The sequence below is a fragment of the Mobula birostris genome, chromosome 8 (genome assembly GCF_030028105.1).
Source record: "Mobula birostris isolate sMobBir1 chromosome 8, sMobBir1.hap1, whole genome shotgun sequence".
NCBI lineage: Eukaryota > Metazoa > Chordata > Chondrichthyes > Myliobatiformes > Myliobatidae > Mobula > Mobula birostris.
The window spans coordinates 3,627,686-3,646,758 of NC_092377.1; the positions used below are offsets into that span (position 1 = coordinate 3,627,686).

Here is a 19,073-nt window from a genome sequence, read left to right on the forward strand (position 1 = left end):
TCTAAAGCCTTATAGTATGTGTGTATATGTGTATAGGTGTGTGTGCATATATAAAAATTTAAAAAATAACCAGGACGCCTGTTCTTCCAGCTAACTCTCAGAATATGTTGGAGGCATTTTTGTAGGGATTTTACCAGCCAACACTGCAACAGGACATGAGGATCACAGATCGGCCTCGTCAGTCATCTCAAGACCTACAAGTGACCAGATCAACCACCAGTAATCATACCCGACTACGAATGATCACAGACGGTGATGATGATATATAGTGTAATGCCCGAGTTAAGATTTCTACGGCAGGCTGTGAGGTATTTTATTTCAGCAGCTTTCTGAAAAAGCATTGTGTCTTGCTTTTTGGCTAAAACAAGGGGCCATGTTGTCGAAATTAGGAATGTTGTGTCAGCCAATCAGGAGTGGGATGGCATGGAGCATTCTTGAGAGCTGGATGGGAAGAGTTTTCTGAAGGACAGTTGTCCGGTTTGGTGTCCTTTGGCGGCAGGTGTGGAGAGAAGAGCACCAGGGAAGACGCCTGGAGGATCCCATCCTACGGGGAGACCCTATTGCAAGAAGTGCTTCGCAAGGCACAGGATTCCAAGAAGGGAAGTTCTACCTGTGGTTGGTGAGGAGAATTCACCATTGTGATTAAAGCTACTTCAAGCTGCTACAGAAATGAACTCCAGCGTTTATGTGCACATTTAGACCAGTTTAACCGTGATGGGCCCATTTATCTCTCTCTTTCTTTCTCTGATAACGGTTCGATAAAGTTGAAAATTGGTAAATATGCTTTCTTTATAATACTATGCTGGTGTATGATCTGTCATTTCTGGGCTACCGATAACTGTGTATGGGCAGTATTTACACAGCATTCACTCAAATCAAAGTTCATTTAATCAGAATATCTTGACGTTCCTCTTTGGTTGAACCCCAAATCATACCAACCCACGACGCGTATTGGTTATGAAAGATGGCCATCTCATCGCTGAATCACGTGGCTGTTAGCGGAGTCAGCGAACGAGCCAAGTTGGTGTATGACCCTGGTGAGAGGCTTGCATGTATAAAATTTTAGGAAGAAATCAAACAAAATAGTGAGCTTGTGTTCATGAGTTCATTGTCCATTCAGAAATATGATAGTGGAGGAGAAGATGATCCTGAAATGTTGAGTGTGTGTCTTCAGGCTCTTGTACCACATCCTGTAATGAGGTCATCAGGCCTGTGTGGGCCGCTGGAGACTGCTGGGCTCTGAGCTTTAATTGTTGTTTAGCGAGATTCTTTAATAGAGTTCCTTGTGTTTTTCTCGAGCAACTCACTCTTTGTAATGCATTCTCCTGTTGCTGTCTGTTTAAGCTTGTTAACTTTATTTTGATCAGCTCAGGGATTCTGCTTTACTTGTATTATTTAAGCGAGTGCTCTATTCGTGCTGATTGCTGGGTCCTGGTTTTGAGAATGTTTACTTCTCACGGTGTCACTCAGACGAGCTCTGATGTTCTTTTGGAATTAATATGCATAAACTCTGGTTGCCGTTTCTACAGTAGTGTCAGTCTTTCCTCTACACATGGGTTCTGATATTGCCAGTGCACATTGTGACATCCCCTTGACAGTAGCAATGAAAAGTGGGCAAGTCCTGGGTGATGAGGGTCCTTAGTGTCAATGCCAAATTTCAGAGATATTGCTTCTGGAAGGTGTCCTGGATACTGGAGAGGTTGATGCCCATGATGGAGCTGGCTGAGCACATGAACATGAAGATTCAGAAATGGTTTCTAAAGTCTGCCATCAGATTTCTGAATGGTCTATCGACACTGTTTTGTTATTCATTGTTTTTCACTTTTAATTTTGTATTTACAGTAATTTTATGTGTTTGCACTGCATGCCAACCAATATTGACTCTTCCATAGTAACTCCATCGTCTGGCACCTTGTCCATCACCCTCTCTGCCTAAGTGTTCATTGTTAGTGCTGTCAGAGACCCAGTTTCTGACACTCTCTCTGGCAGTGTGATCTGGTATTCCTGCTCTCTGGTTGAAGAGGCCCTGCACATCCCCTCTGAATCTCTTCCCAATCACCTTAACACCATGTTCTCGAATTTTATCTACCCCTGATATGGGGATGAGTTTTCTGCAGTCTAAAGCCTATCTATGTCCCTCATAACTCTGTACACCTCAATCGTCCGTCTTGAGCTCCCCTGCCCAAGGGAGACCAGACTCAGCTTCTCCGGTCTCTCCTCATAACGGAACTGTTTCATCCCAGACAACATCCTGGTGGAGCTTCTGTGTTCTCCCACTGTTTCATTCAGATTCAATTCCTTTACCAACCATGTGTGATTCAATATTATTGAAAGAAGATACAAAATAAAACGTTACTTACCCTTCTGGCTTCAATCTCTGTTGAAAACATGCCCATTTTTTCACATAGCATATTGTTGTTACTAAGATGCAGAATAAGAGGACGAGTACGAGGATACTGACGAGAATACTGGCCAAGACTTTCGAAGACCCACCTTCATCCGCTTCTGAAAAATAGCAAAGATTTATGTTAGTTTAATATTGGTAATGTGAATTGTCCTTTGGATGACAGGTTTAATATGTGAACACTGGAGGCCGATAGTTCTCCCTGAGACATCTCATTAACAGTCAGTAAGGGAGAGAGCGCCGTGTGAAGGATGGACTACTGTGCTGCTATTGTACCGAAGGAAAGAAACATCAAGGTTATTAATAATAATAACTTATTAAAAAGCACTTTTCATACAGACAATGTAGACATTGGGATAAAGTACAAACATGAAAATTAAAATATAATCATGAAAATAGATTAGAAGCACGGTTAAATAAATGGGTTTTGATCTGGTGTTTAAAAGTGTCAACTGAGTCTGTGTCTCTTACAGTTTAGGTTTTGAATTCCACAGTTTATGAGCATAATTCAAAAAAGGTGATCTGCCAATTATCCTTCCATTTGAGAGGCCGGCAGAAGAAGACCAGGGAACTCGATCAGGATTATAAAACAAAAATGACTCTGTGATGTACTCCGGTCCCAGACTATTAAGGGTTTTAAAAAACAAATAAGAGAACTTTAAGATCAATTTTTAAACATCCAGGCAGCCAATGCTGAGTAGCTAGGACGGCGGCGATATGCTCCCTCAGCAGTGGTGTTCTGAATGAGTTGAAGTGTGAACATTAATAACACGGACTAGTTTCTATAATGACTTCCATCTGCAATGTTAGTTTATTGCTCTCATTTTAATCGAAGGTGCAGGTTGTGAAACTCCAAGGACAGTGATGTTAATGTTTGCTCACCGATGAATTCCCTGGTGGCCTCCAGCACTGACCAGTACTGAGTGGGGTGAAAACAGAAGGCCACGCATGTGGTGTACGGGCCGGAGGGGCGGAGAGCTGTTCTGGATGGTAGTGAGGGCCTGGCCAGTAACCTCGATTGAAGCCCGTGGACCGAACTGTGCACACTGCCGACCGTGATGCGGCTGCGATCGTCTACAGAAGGCATCACTGGTCTCCGGTGGGCAGTGGCTATTCGTTAGTTGAAAGCGTCACCAATTCACCGGGGGTGCAACAGACTCAGTCCCGGGTGCCAGATGGCGTGATCAGGTGGGAAGGAAAGTAACATCCCGAAGATGCTGAAAGTCTGAGACAAATGCTGTTTATACTCAGCAGGGCTGGTGGTGTCTGTGGAGGGAGGAACTGGGTTGATATGTTGATATTTTCAGGCTGATGCATTTGCTGGGGCAAATGGGAGGAGGGATGATGTCTTTGCTGCTGCTTGTCCGTGGGATTTTTGACACATCGAATAAACACACTTGCACAAAAGTGCTAAGCAAATCCAGACATTTTTCCTTTGGTCATAACCCATGTATCTAACAGAAATGATGGGCAGGTGGAAGCAGGTGGAGGAGAAGGAGAGGTAGAGATGAGCAGAGAGAGGAAGTTCAGGTGGAGGGGACAATAGATTGAGGCTGCACACGCTGGAATCTGATCACTGTCATTATTATGTGCCTGGTCTGTATGATTTGCATGATCACGGTCTACTGATCTATGACCATCATTGTTCTTGGAAAAGTTTTCTACAGCAGCGGCTTGACATTGTCTCCTTCTGAGCAGTGTCTTCACAAGATAGGTGACCCCAGCCATTATCAATATTCTCCAGTGATTGTACGCCTGATATCAGCGGTCATATAACTAGGGCTAGTGATTTGCACCAGCTGCTTGTATTACCATTCACCACTTGCTCCCCCGGCTGCTCGTGACCCTGATCGGGGTGAGGGTGGGGGGCTAAGCGGGAGCTACACATTGACCACAGGGATGGAGGACCTTCATTCTGCCCCAAATGCCAGTGGTGTAATGGGCAGGAAGTAGGTACTGTGAGTAAGTCCACCTTGTACAGGCTAGCAGAGGGAAGGAGCACCTTACGCCTCCTTCGGTAGAAAGCTACCTGCCACTTTTTTGCCCATTCTTCCAATTTGTCTAAGTCCTGCTTCAATCACATTGCTTCCTCAACACTACCTACACCTCCACCTGTCTTCGTATCATCCGCAAACTTTGCCACAAAGCCATCAATTCCATTATCCAAATCATTGACAAACAATGTGAAAAGTAGTGGTCCCAATACTGACCCCTGAGGAACATCACTAGTCACTGGCAACCAGCCAAAAAAGGCCCCCTTTATACCCACTTGCTGCCTCCTGCCTGTCAGCCGTTCCTCTATCCATGCCAGTATCTTTCCTGTAACACCATAGGATTTTATCATGTTAAACAGCCTCATGTGTGGCACCTAATCAAACTGAAAATCCAAGTAAATGACATCAACTGCTCTCCATTATCCACCCTGCTTGTTACTTCCTCAAAGAACTCTAACAGATTTGTCAGGCGAGATTTCCCTTCACAGAAACCATGCTGACTTTGACTTATTTTATCATTCGTCTCCCAGCACCTCGAAACCTCATCCTTAATAATAGACACCAACATTTTCCCAACCACTGAGATTAGGCTAACTGGCCTATAGTTTCCTATCTTTTGCCTTCCTTCCTTCTTAAAGAATGGAGTGACATTTGCAATCAAGTGATTCTTGATTTAATCTGAGCCTAATCCCCATATTCAATCTGAGCCAAATGAGGGGACAATTTACAAGGACCAATTAACCTCCCAACCAATATGTCTTCGTTCTGTTGGCGGAAACCAGAGCACCTGGAGAATAGCCATGCAGTCATGGGTAGAACGTACAAACTCCTTACAGCAGTGCACAAATTGAATCTGGGTCGTCGACACTGTAACACACTGTGCTAACCACTACACTGGTTAGGGCAAGGGGGTAGGGCACCCAGAAGGTTAAGTTTGCGTGAGACAGGCAGATGGGTGACGGGAATGGAACTGGGTAAAGGGTCTGGGTGGAGTGAGAGACAGTATGAGTATGAAAAGCAGACAGGTAAGGAGTTATCCAAAACTGGAAAAATCTAATTTGAAATCCCAGATTGAGGAGCAATATTCCACAAAATTGTTGTCAGATGTATTAATGAAAACTAAATTATTTAATATCTTTAAGATATTTAGAAATAATCACATCATAGTTTAATGAAAGTAATTTACAAAGTTGTTGTCCTGGCCCATACATGCTCATTATCTCCAGTACTAGAAATCAGTTCGCATTGTGTAAACTGAACTTACTAATGACAATGAGCCGGGATCCATTTCCACTGATGTCTCCCCACACTCTGCAGTAATAGTCGGCAGAGTCATTGACCTTGACCTTTGTGATGATGAGGATGAAACTGCTACTGGAGGAGTTCCTGGAGGGTTGGAACCTCTCAGTGAAACCTGGTCTCCTTCGTACGCTCCCTCCTGCCTCGTGTGTTAAGACCCACTCCATGTCCTGCCCGGGCAGCCTCCGATACCAGTGGACATCAGTGTTTCCCACTCCGGCGTTCTTCATGGTGCACCATAACCGTGCCGATTGCCCCTCGGTGATGCTCTCCTGACTTGGGGACTGGATAAGGACTGGAGGATTGGCAACTGTAAAGGGAAAATATCAATTACCTTAAAAATCTTTCTGCGTAACGACGTCTAAGAGAGTAAACAGATTGAAATATTAAATTTATAGAATTGTTTCAGCTGCACTGTATGATGCAAATGGAAGCACTTTGCTGAGAGTTATTAATTGTACAGAAATGGCTCTTATCGTATTTAAAAGCATTAGTGTTGTATTTATTGTCCTCTGCACAAGTACATACCAGGACAGATGCAATGAAACACTTGCAGATCAGGCACAGAGCATCAAATAGGCAGCATTCACAAGAAAACACCAATTATACACAAATTTTACAATAAAGAACGTAATTTGAACTAAAATAAAACACAGCTCGTTTTAGTACACTGTGATCAAAATGACCATTGTCTTGTTAAACTGTAGTGAGTTGGGCTGTGCTGCTTGGTTCAGGAAATCAATGGCTGAAGGGAAATAGTTGTTCTTGAATGTGGTGGTGTGAGACTTCAGGCTTCTGTACCTCCTGCCTGATGGTATCAGTAAGAAAGTAGATTGGGAACAGCTGACTGAAGGAAAAACAACATTTGATGGGAGAGGCATTTAAAAGTGAGATGCTGGGACGTGAGGATCAACATGTTCCTGTTCAAGGAAGACTGGTGGGAACTGATGGAAGCTCAATACTGCCTTCAGCTGTCTGGTTGTATCATTTTGTGGTACGGAAGCTGCAAGGCATCAGACCGTAAGACTCTACAGAGGATAGTGAAAACTGCCAAGGACCACCCACACCATCCTCCCCTCTATTTGTGACATTTACCAGGACCATTGCTGACGAAGAGCTTGAAGCATTGTTGAGGGTTCCCACCACCCATCAGCAATTAGCAATTGGACTCACAATAATATTTTCTGAGGTATTTGGAAAGTTTGGCAAAGAACATATCAAATTTCATTCCAGTATCAAGAGGAGACATTGAAGTATTGAACTCATGTTGTTTGTTGTTCCTGTTCGCCCCTTGTGGCATCGGGCAGCACTTTTGCCATTTCCATAGCATTTGACTGTTTCTTTACAAGGATGAATTCTGTAATCTCTTTGACCCACTACGGTCAGGAAGGAGGGACAGGAGCATCAGGACTGGGACTGGCAGACTGGGTAACAGCTTCTTCCCTCAGGCTGTGAGACTAATGAATACCCTGTCACCACCGAGATCTCCTCACTAGCACAGTGAGCTGTTTATTGTTTACCTGTGCTGTGCTCTACATGCATTTTGAATGATATCTTATTAATGTATTGATGGTAATATTTTGTTTTATGTGCTGTGCGTGACGTATGTTTTGTGGGTGAACCATGGTCTGGAGGAATGTTGCTCCGTTTTAGTTGTATACGTGTACAGTCAGATGACTAAACTTGAACTATTAGTCAGGCAAAGGTGTTTGGGAAGCTGAAAGGTTTGAAAGTAGATAAGTCACCTGGACCAGGTGTGTTCACCCCAGGATTCTCAGAGTGGAAACTGAAGGGTTTGTGGAGGCATTAGTACTGGACTTTCAAGTTTCACGAGATTTTGGAATGGTTCTGGATGACCGTAAGTTGTATGTTACTCCATTATTCCCATTCTTTGCAACCTTCCGATCAGTCAATGCTCAATCCATGCAAGTATCTTACCATGGGCTCTTATTTTGTTACGCAGCCTCATGGCCACCTTGTCAGGCTCATTGGCCTATAATTTCCTTTCTTTTGTTTCCCTGCTTTCTTAAAGAGCCACTTATCCAATAAAGAATGTTGTGCCATTGGAGAGGGTCAAAAGGAGATTCCTGTGAGGATTCGGGCACAGATTGTTAAATAAACTACAGTGCACAGTATGAGAGGTAATATACTAATGTGGACAACACACACAAAATGCTGGTGGAACGCAGCAGGCCAGGCAGCATCAATAGGAAGAAGTACAGTCGACGTTTTGGGCCGAGACCCTTCGTCAGGACTAACTGAAAGAAGAGATAGTTAGAGATTTGAAAGTGCGAGGAGGAGAGGGAGATCCAAAATGATAGGAGAAGACAGGAGGGGGAGGGATGGAGCCAAGAGCTGGACAGGTGATTGGCAAAAGGGATACGAGAGGATCATGGGACAGGAGGCCCAGCGAGAAGGAAAAGGGGGAGGGGAGCACCAGAGGAAGATGGAGAGCAGGCAAGGTGTTATTGTGAGAGGAACAGAGAGAGAAAAAAGAGAGAGAGAGAAGAAAAAAAGGGGGGGGGAATAATAAATAAATAAATAAGGGATGGGGTAAGAAGGGGAGGAGGGGCATTAATGAAAGTTAGAGAAGTCAACGTTCATGCCATCAGGTTAGAGGCTACCAAGATGGAATATAAGGTTTTCCCCTTTTTTCTCTCTCTCTCTCTTTTTTCTCTCTCTGTTCCTCTCACAATAACTCCTTGCCTGCTCTCCATATTCCTCTGGTGCTCCCCTCCCCCTTTCTTTCTCCCCAGGCCTCCCGTCCCATGATCCTCTCATATCCCTTTTGCCAATCAACTTTCCAGCTTTTGGCTCTATCCCTCCCCCTCCTGTCTTCTCCTATCATTTTGAATCTCCCCTCCCCTCCCACTTTCAAATCTCTAACTATCTCTTCCTTCAATTAGTCCTGACAAAGGGTCTCGGCCCGAAACGTCGACTGTGTTTCTTCCTATGGGTGCTGTCTGGCCTGCTGCGTTCCACCAGCATTTTGTGTGTGTTGCTTGAATTTCCAGCATCTGCAGATTTCCTCGTGTTTGCGATGCTAATGTGGACTGTGGATTGGTTATGAACAGAAAACAGTCTGTTCAGAACCAGTTTCTGAAACAGAAATGGCCATTTTAGGATTGTGTGACTCTGAGTCTTGGGGTATCACAGTGAATTGATCAGTGATGTCGGTGAAGGGACTGTGCAATGGATAAGGTTACTGATTGGCAGTGTGGCTATGAGGAGAATGTGGAGAGATTTCAGACAGACAGAGAAGCAGGACCTCAAAGGTAGGCACCTCGGGGTTACTCCCTGTGCCACGCGACTGTGAGAATAGGAATAGAATGAGGTGGAGGATAAATGCATGGCTGAGGGATTGGAGCAGGGGGCAGGGATTCAGATTTCTGGATGATTGGGACCTCCTTTGGGGCAGGTGTGACCTGTACAAAAAGGATGGGTTGCACTTGAATCCCAGGGGGACCAATATCCTGGCAGGGAGGGTTGCCAAGGCTACTGGGGAGAGTTTAAACTAGAATTGTTGGGGGGTAGGGAACAGAACTGAAGAGACTGGGGAAGAGGAGGTTGGCTAACAAATAGAGAAAGCTTGTAGACAGTGCAAGAGGGAAGATAGGCAGATGATAGAGAAGGGACACGCTCAGACTGACGGTTTGTGATGTGTCTATTTTAACGCAAGGAGTGTTGTGAACAAAGCGAATGAGCTTAGAGCGTGGATCAGTACTTGGAGATATGAGGTGGTGGTCATTACAGAGACTTGGATGGCTCAGGTACAGGAATGGTTACTTCGAGTGCCAAGCTTTAGATGTTTCAGAAAGGACAGGGAGGGAGGCAAAAGAGGTGGGGGTGCGGCACTGTTGATCAGAGATAGTGTCACGGCTGCAGAAAAGGTGGACGCCATGGAGCGGTTGTCTACGGAGTCTTTGTGGGTGGAGGTTAGGAACAGGAAGGGGTCAATAACTTTACTCGTGTGTCTTTTATAGGCTGCCCAATAGTAACAGGGACATCGAGGAGCAGATAGGGAGACAGATCCTGGAAAGGAGTAATAATAACAGGGTTGTCATGATGGGAGATTTTAATTTTCCAAATATTGATTGGCATCTCCCTAGAACAAGGGGTTTAGATGGGGTGGAGTTTGTTAGGTGCATTCAGGAAGGTTTCTTGACACAATATGTAGATAAGCCTACAAGAGGAGAGGCTGTACTTGATCTGATATTGGGAAATGAACCTGATCAGGTGTCAGATCTCTCAGTGGGAGAGCATTTTGGAGATAGTGATCATAATTCTATCCCCTTTACAATAGCATTGGAAAGAGATAGGAAGAGACAAGTTAGAAAAGCATTTAATTGGAGTAAGGGGAATTATGAGGCTATCAGGCTGGAAATTGGAAGCTTAAATTGGAAACAGATGTTCTCAGGGAAAAGTATGGAAGAAATGTGGCAAATGTTCAGGGGATATTTGTGTGGAGTTTGCATAGGAACGTTCCAATGAGACAGGGAAGTTATGGTAGGGTACAGGAACCGTGGTGTACAAAGGCTGTAACAAATCTAGTCAAGAAGAAAAGAAAAGCTTACAAAAGCTTCAGAGAGCTAGGTAATGTTAGAAATCTAGAAGATTATAAGGCTAATAGGAAGGAGCTTAAGAAGGAAATTAGGAGAGCCAGAAGGGGCCATGAGAAGGCCTTGGCAGGCAGGACTAAGGAAAACCCCAAGGCATTCCACAAGTATGTGAAGAGCAAGAGGATAAGACGTGAAAGAATAGGACCTATTAAGTGTGACAGTGGGAAAGTGTGTATGGAACCGGAGGAAATAGCAGAGGTACTTAATGAATACTTTACTTCAGTATTCACTATGGAAAAGGATCTTGGTGATTGTAGTGATGACTTGCAGCAGACTGAAAAGCATGAGCATGTAGATATTAAGAAAGAGGATGTGCTGGAGCTTTTGGAAAGCATCAAGTTGAATAAGTCGCTGGGACCGGATGAGATGTACCCCAGGCTACTGTGGAAGGAGAGGGTGGAGATTGCTGAGCCTCTGGCAATGATCTTTGCATCATCAATGAGGATGGGAGAGATTCCGGATGATTGGAAGGTTGCAGATGTTGTTCCTTTATTCAAGAAAGGGAGTAGAGATAGCCCAGGAAATTATAGACCGGTGAGTCTTACCTCAGTGGTTGGTAGATTGATGGAGAAGATCCTGGGAGGCAGGATTTATGAACATTTGGAGAGGTATAATATGATTTGGAATAGTCAGCATGGCTTTGTCAAGGGCAGGTCATGCCTTACGAGCCTGATTGAATTTCTTGAGGATGTGATAAACAGATTGATGAAGGAAGAGCAGTAGATGTAGTGTATATGGATTTCAGCAAGTTACCCCATGCAAGGCTTATTGAGAAAGTAAGGAGGCATGGGATCCAAGGGGACATTGCTTTGTGGATCCAGAACTGGCTTGTCCACAGAAGGCATAGAGTGGTTGTAGACAAGTCATATTCTGCATGGAGGTCGGTGACTGGTGGTGTGCCTCAGGGATCTGTTCTGGGATCCCTACTCTTCGTGATTTTTATAAATGACCTGGATGAGGAAGTGGAGGGATGGGTTAGTAAATTTGCTGATGACACAAAGGTTAGGTGTGTTGTGCATAGTGTGGAGGGCTGTCAGAGGTTACAGTGGGACATTGATAGGATGCAAAACTGGGCTGAGAAGTGGCAGATGGAGTTCAACCCAGATAAGTGTGAAGTGGTTCATTTTGGTAGGTCAAATACGATGGCAAAATATAGTACTAATGGTAAGACTCTTGGCAGTGTGGAAGATCAGAGGGATCTTGGGGTCAGAGTCCATAGGATGCTCAAAGCAGCTGCGTAGGTTGACACTGTGGTTAAGAAGGCATACGGTGCATTGGCCTTCATCAATCATGGAACTGAATTTAGGAGCCGAGAGGTAATGTTGCAGCTATATAGGACCCTGGTCAGACCCCACTTGGAGTACTGTGCTCAGTTCTGGTTGCCTCACTACAGGAAGGATATGGAAGCCATAGAAAGGGTGCAGAGGAGATTTACAAGGATGTTGCCTGGATTGGGGAGCATGCCTTATGAGAATAGGTTGAGTGAACTCGGCCTTTTCTCCCTGGAGCAACGGAGGATGAGAGGTGACCCAATAGAGGTGTATAAGATGATGAGAGGCATTGATCGTGTGGATAGTCAGAGGCTTTTTCCCACGGCTGAAATGGTTGCCATAAGAGGACACAGGTTTAAGGTGCTGGGAAGCAGGTGCAGAGGAGATGTCAGGGGTAAGTTTTTCACTCAGAGAGTGGTGAGTGCATGGAATGGGCTGCCAGCAACGGTGGTGGAGGCGGATACGATAGGGTCTTTTAAGAGACTTTTGAATAGGTACATGGACGTTAGAAAAGTAGGTAAGCCTTGTAATTTCTAAGGTAGGGACCTGTTCGACACAACCTTGTGGGCTGAAGGGCCTGTATTGTGCTGTAGGTTTTCTATGTTTCTATGCTTACACTCCAGGGAAAACCATCCGACTCTCTGTTCTACTGGGGACATTACAGAACCCCCTGTGTCTGACAGTCATCGTGTGAAGGTTGAATACTGAGATGCTGTTATTGTCAGTGTGAACTGATGTTGACTTACCAGTTACGTTGAGCTGTGTTCCTCCTCCGTAGATGTAACTCCACACTCTGCAGTTGTACACTGCAGTGTCACTAATAGATGAGTGGCTGATGGTCAGAATGTAACTGTTACTCACGACATTCCTGTAAGACTGAAAACGGTCAGAGATATACCCAGACCTGCTCACAGAGTCATTCACAAAGTGACTCAACGCCCACTCGCTCTTGTTCCCAGGCCGCTGGTGGTACCAGTGGACATCAGTGACATTCACACTGGCATTATACAAGGCACAGTGGAGCTGGACAGTTACACCCTCCGGCACCTTGCTGATTGGTGGATCCTGCACAAGGACGGGATCATCCGCGGGATCTGTGTGTTGGATATGTAGACATTAATGTATATTTATGGAGCTCAATACAAGGCAGTGTATTTCCCTGGCATTTAACAGTTTCTAAAATTTAAATAAATGTTTGCAACAAGAATAATTTACAGATCCTTACTGCTCAATTATATCTGGCTGGTTCTGATGGTTCGGCAGCCCTGCGGTCAGGGGGTCTGTTATAGTTTGGAGAGAATTCTGAGGACCATGTTGCATCGGTTGATAATATTTCCCCTTTATTCCTGATTAGTTCTACCCTCACTCTAGCTGTTCTCCAGTTCCTCATCTAGAATGTAGCATGCCTTGGATTTTCCTTATTCCTGCTCACCAAGACTCATTTCAGCTCTCTCAAATCCCAAGTAAAGATCCTTCCTGGTGACCTTATAACTCTCAAGAGCTCCATCTGATTTTTTACTTCCTAAACCTTATGTGTACTTCCTTCTTCCTCTTGACCAGATGTTCCACTTCTCTTGTCAACCATGGTTCCTTCACCCTCCCTTCCTTTCCCTGCCTCAACGAAACAAAGCTATCCAGAACCCCATGGAAGTTGTCCCTAAACAACCTCCACATTTCTGTTCAGTGAGTGATAGAATTATCAATATTCATGGTTTGAATGAGGGGGGAGAGTTGGTTCATTTAAATCCATCACCAGCCAGAGTTCTCTTCTTTCCAGGGCTTTTAGTTAGGCACCTTTGCAGTGTCCATCTGTAATAATAACATTACAAATTGGACAATCCATAATAACTGCCCGGATATTAAAAAATACAGGATAAACAAGCAATAACAACTTACTTAGTAGATATAGCCATTCCAAACACACAAAACTTACAGAAGTCGGTAAGTGAAAAACACCAGAACTGTGCTTAATTAAAAGTGGAAATTGAAAGACTATGGAACATGAACAGGGTATACATTGTCCCAGTGGTAATATCTACAATTGGTATCATCGCAAAGGCACGACGCAATAGCATTAAACAATTAGGGCTACACAGCAGTGCTTATGTAAATCTTCAGGAAGCCACAATATTAAACACCACTTGAGTAATCCAATAGCTCCTAGCAATTTAGAAATGAGTGTGCTTGGCTATGCCTGTACCTCCGATTCACCAGCTGGAGCTGAGAAAAAAAAATCATAATAACTTATTTATAGTGTACTTTTCATATGGACTGGTGACATCTTGCATCTAAGACCAGGTTGGTATTGTCTTTCATTGATCCTATAATGGTTATTATTCTATTATGGACTTATTGAGTATGCCGGTAAGAAAAAGAATCTCAGAGATGTTTTTGGTGACAGATATGTATTTTAATATTACATTTACTTTAGAAAACTTGTTAGTTAAAAGAGATGGCATTTAAAAGTATCATCTGAGTCTGCATTTCTTATAGTTTTAGGTTTTGAATTCCACAGTTTAGGTGCTTTTGAGGGAGGTGTTTTAGATTTAAAAGAGCCTGATCTATGACTCTGAACACTGAACAGCTTCTCCTTTTCTCTCCTGTGATAACACACTCCGCATTGACAATTATTTTCAAATATCCAACTGGACACACAGAGCAGACGGTCAGTCACCATGTTGGTGCTCCCCACCCATGAGTTAGGGGCCACAGTACTCTGGATGGTGTCCCAGTGATGGGGCTCCAGTATTACACTGTGTGTTCTTCAGTACAATGTGCCCAGCCACGGGAAGTGAGTGGTGATGGAATAACTCCCAATGCAGGAACACACTGCTGAATAAATAGAACTTGTACTCACTGGTTACGATGAGCTGGGTGCCATTCCCGTTGATGTCTCCCCAAACACTGCAGTAATAGACGGCAGAATCACTGTGCACCACGTCTGTGACTGTCAGGGTGAAGCTGCTGTTGGACGTGTCTCTGTAGGACTGGAACCTCTCAGAGAAACCCCGTCCCCACTCTGATCTGCCTCCTACCCTGTGTGTTAAAACCCACTCCATGTCCTGCCCAGGTAGTTTCCGATACCAGTGGACGTCGGTGTCTTCCAGCCTGGCTTTGTTCATGGTACACCATAACCACGCCGTGTGACCCTCAGTGACACGCTGTATGCTCGGGGACTGGATAAGGACAGGAACGTCTGCACCTGTAAGGGAGAATATCGTCACTTCAACCCCAGCTTGAAGCAGTCATCTTTTGTTACATGACCTCTTGTGAAAGTACAAACACTTTATTGCTTCTGATATTAATATTATGTTGCAGCTGTTCCAGAGTTTACAGAGTTCAGGTGAGACCAATGATGGGTGATAAATATGTGCTTCAGGTAATCACCACCCACTTTAAGTTGAACGTGGAACAGTACAGAACTGGACAGGACATCTGGCCTTGATGTTGCGTTGACCTTGATGGTCATTTATGTTAAATATCCTCCTCCTATGTATCATTCATATCCCTCCTTTCCCTTTGTATTCACGTGTCCATCTAAAATCCTCAAAGTTGAACAAACTCCGTGCTCCACTCCTACCCCAGTAACCTGTTCCAGCCAGATACAGTAGATTCTGGTTCATTGGGACATCGGTTAATCAGGGAGCCGCTTATTTGGGACATCTCTTAAATAACAAAAACTAATTGAGAAAATAGGCAGGATTCACTTTGTTTATTTGGGACACTAAGTCACTGAATAGTTTCTAACGAGCGTCAGTCATGTGTGCTTGTAAGGCCGTTAACATAACCATAAGACCATAATAATTAGGCCATTTCGCCCATTGAGTCTGCTCCGTCATTTCATCATGGCTAATCCAATTTCCTCTCAGCCCCAAACTCCTGCCTTCTCCCCGAATCCCTTCATGCCCTGACCAATCCAGAATCTATCAACCTCTGCCTTATATATACATAAAGACTTGGCCTCCACAACTGCCTGTGGCAAAGAATTCCACAGATTCACTACTCTCTTGCTGAAGAAATTCGTGCTCATCTCTATTCTAAAAGGATGCCTCTCTGTTCTAAGGCTGTGTCCTCTGGTCTTAGAGTATCCCACCATAGGAAACATCCTCTCCACAACCACTCTACCAAGACCTTTCACCATTTGATAGTTTGCATTTAAATCATCCTTCAGTATTCTGAACCCTAGTAAATACAGGCCCAGAGCCATCAAACACTCTTCATATGACAAGCCATTCAATCCTGCAATCATTTTCGTGAAACTTGTTTGAACCCTCTCCGGTTTCAGCACATCCTTTCTAAGATACGGGGCCCAAAACTGCTCACAATACTCTAAGTGAGGTCTCACCAGTGCTTTATAAAGTCTCATCATTACGTCCTGGGAAGTGGATGAAGGCAAGGCAGTGGATGTTGTCTATATGGACTTTAGCAAGGTATTTCACAGGGTCACACATGGCAGGCTGGTCAAGACGGTTCAGTAGCTCCACATTGGAGAAGTGTAGAGGAAGTTTACCAGGTTGATTCCAGAGATGAGGGGTTAGATTATGAAGAGAGACTCAGTTGCCTGAGACTGTATTTGCTGGAATTCAGAGGGATAAGAGGAGATCTTATAGAAACATATAACATTATGAAAGACATAGATAAGATAGAAGCAGGAAAGTTGTTTCCACTGGTTGGTGAGACTAGAACTAAGGGACATAGCCTCAAGATTCAGGGGAGTAGATTTAGGACGGAGATGAGGAGGAACTGCTTTTTCCAGAGAGTGGTCAATCTGTGGAATTCTCTGCCCAATGAAGCAGTGGAGGATACCTCAGTAAATATACTTAAGACAAGGCTGGATAGATTTTTGCATAGTCGGGGAATTAAGGGTTATGGGGAAAGGGCAGGTGGGTGGAGATGAGTCCATGGTCAGATCAGCCATGATCTTATTGAATGACAGAGCAGGCTCGATGGGTCAGATGGCCTACTCCTGCTCCTATTTTCTATCTTATGTTCATTCAAGGTGAGGTAGTCAATTGTATTAGACAGTGGCTTTGTGGAAGAAGCCAAAGAGTGGTAGCAGATGTTTGCCTCTCTGACTGGTGGCCTGTGACCTGTGGTATATCCCAGGGATCGGTGCTGGGTCCATTGTTATTTGTCATCTATATCAACTATCTGGATGATAATGTGGTTAACTGGATCAACAAATTTGCAGATGACACCAGGATTGGGGGTATAGTGGATAGTGAGTTAGGCTATCATGGCTTGCAGAGGGATTTACATCAGCTGATGAAAATGGGCTGTACAATGGCAAATGGAATTTAATGTAGACAAGTGTGAGGTGTCGCACTTTGGTAGAACCAACCGACGGTCGGGCACTGAGGAGTGTGGTAGAACAAAGGGATCTGGGAACACAGGTCCATAATCTCCTGCCTTCTCCCCATATACCTTCATACATTGACCAATCAAGAATCTTATTACCTCTGCCTTAAATATACACAAAGACTTGGCCTCCACAGCTGACTGTGACAAAGAATTCCATAGATTCACCACTTTCTTTTGAATAGGTTAGGACTTTACTCCTTGGAATATAAAAGGTTGCGAGGAGGTTCGATAGAGGTATTCAAAATTATGAGGGGAGTAAATCCTTTCCACAGAGGCTGGATGGGACCACAAACAGAAGTCATGGGGTAAGGGTGAAAGGTGAAAAGCTTAAGGGGAACATGAGGGAAAACTTCTTCACCCAGAGGGCTGTGAGAGTGTGGAATGAGCTGCCAGCACAAGTGGTGCACGCGAGCTCGATTTCAACTCTTAAGAAAAGTTTGGATAGGTTCATGGACCATAGTGGTATGGAGGGCTATTGTGCCAATGGGGGCAATGGGAGTGGGCGATTTAAATGGTTTCAGCATCGACTAGTTATGTTGATGTTATGATAGAGCTGAGGATGAGCCAGCATGTTGACAAGTTAATGATGTAACATGAATGTAACAAAGGACAAGCCAATGACTGGGTACCAATGCAGATAGAGCAGTGAGTTATATTGTACCAAAATTCAAAGGAGTGAAAAATGCAGGACTGAAGGTGCTGTATTTAAATGTGTGTAGCATTCGGAATAAGGTGGATGAACTCATGGCGCAATTAGAGATGGTCAGTATGACATTGTGGGCAACACTGAGTCGTGGCTGAAAGAAGGCCATAGTTGAGAGCTTAACATCAAAGGATATACTTTATTCGGAAGGACAGGCAGGACGGCATAGGCAGTGGTGTGACTCTGTTGGCAAGAGATGGAATTACATCTTTAGAAAGAGGTGACATGGGGTCAGAGAATGTTGAATCTTTGTGGGTGAAGCTAAAATGGGTAAAAAAGATCATTATGAGATTGCAAAGGGAGCTGGAAAGGGCGTCTAACAAGAGTAATGTCACAATTGTAATGGGGGAGTTCAACATGCAAGAAGATTGGAAAAATCAGTTTGATGTCAGATAGCAAGAGAGAACGTTTTTTGACCGCCTATGAGATGGCTTTTTAGAGCAGATTGTGCTTGTGCCTACTTGGGGAAAGGCTATCTTAGTTTGGGTGTTGTGTCATAACTCAGATCAAATTAAGATGCTTAATGTAAAGTAACCCTGAGGAGGCAGTGATCATAATATGATTGAATTCATACTGGAAGTCACATGTATCAGTATCACAATGGAATAAAGGGAATTACACAGGCCTGAGAGAACAGCTTGCCTATGTGGATTGGAGGAGGATACTGGAGGGTATGATGGCAGAGCAGAGATGGCTGAGTGTTTGGGAATAGTTCACAAGGCACAGGATAGATATATCCCACAGAGGAAGAATTTCTCAAATGGCAGGGGTAGGCAACTGTGGCTGATAAGGAAAGTTAAGGACTGCATAAAAGCCAAGGAAAAGGCATAAAAGCTAGCAAAAGTGAGTGGGAAGTTGGATGATTGGGAAGCTTTTGAAATCCAACAACAGCAACTAAAAAGGCAATAGGAAGGAAAAAGATGAAATATGAAGGCAGACTAGCCAATAATATAAAGCAGGATACCAAAAGTTTTGTTTTTCAGTTGTATAAAGAGTAAAAGGGAGGTGAAAATTGATATTGGACCACTGGAAAATGACGCTGGTGAGGTAGTAATGGGGGACAAAGAAATGGCAGGTGAACGTAATGGGTACGTTACATCAGTCTTCACTGTGGAAGACACTAGCAGTGTGCCAGAGGTCACTGAGTGTCAGGGAGCAGAGTGAGTGCCATTGCTATTAGAAAGGAAAAATTGCCCTTCAAAATCAAATCTCAAGGTGGATAAGTCCCCTGGGCCAGATGGACTACATCCCAGAGACCTGAGAGAGGTTGCTGACGAGATAACGGATGCATTGGTCATGATCTTTCAAGAATCACTTGATCCTGGCATCGTCCCTGAGGACTGGAAGATTGTAAATGTCATTCCACTCTTTAAGAAGGGAGGAAGGCACAAGAAAGGAAATTATAGGCCAGTTAACCTAATT

General features: G+C 44.1%; 1 protein-coding gene across 1 annotated transcript in view; it reads right to left on the bottom strand.

The window, feature by feature from the left end:
• The window catches only part of LOC140201110 (uncharacterized), a 68,071-nt gene that overhangs the window by 11,884 nt on the left and 37,114 nt on the right, over positions 1-19,073 (bottom strand). The window contains exons 3-6 of the mRNA XM_072264719.1: positions 14,445-14,789; positions 12,334-12,681; positions 5,663-6,007; positions 2,361-2,505 (exon numbers count right to left, since the gene is read on the bottom strand). Coding sequence (XP_072120820.1) covers positions 2,361-2,505; positions 5,663-6,007; positions 12,334-12,681; positions 14,445-14,789 — 1,183 coding nt within the window. The remainder of the gene's footprint in view (positions 1-2,360; positions 2,506-5,662; positions 6,008-12,333; positions 12,682-14,444; positions 14,790-19,073) is intronic.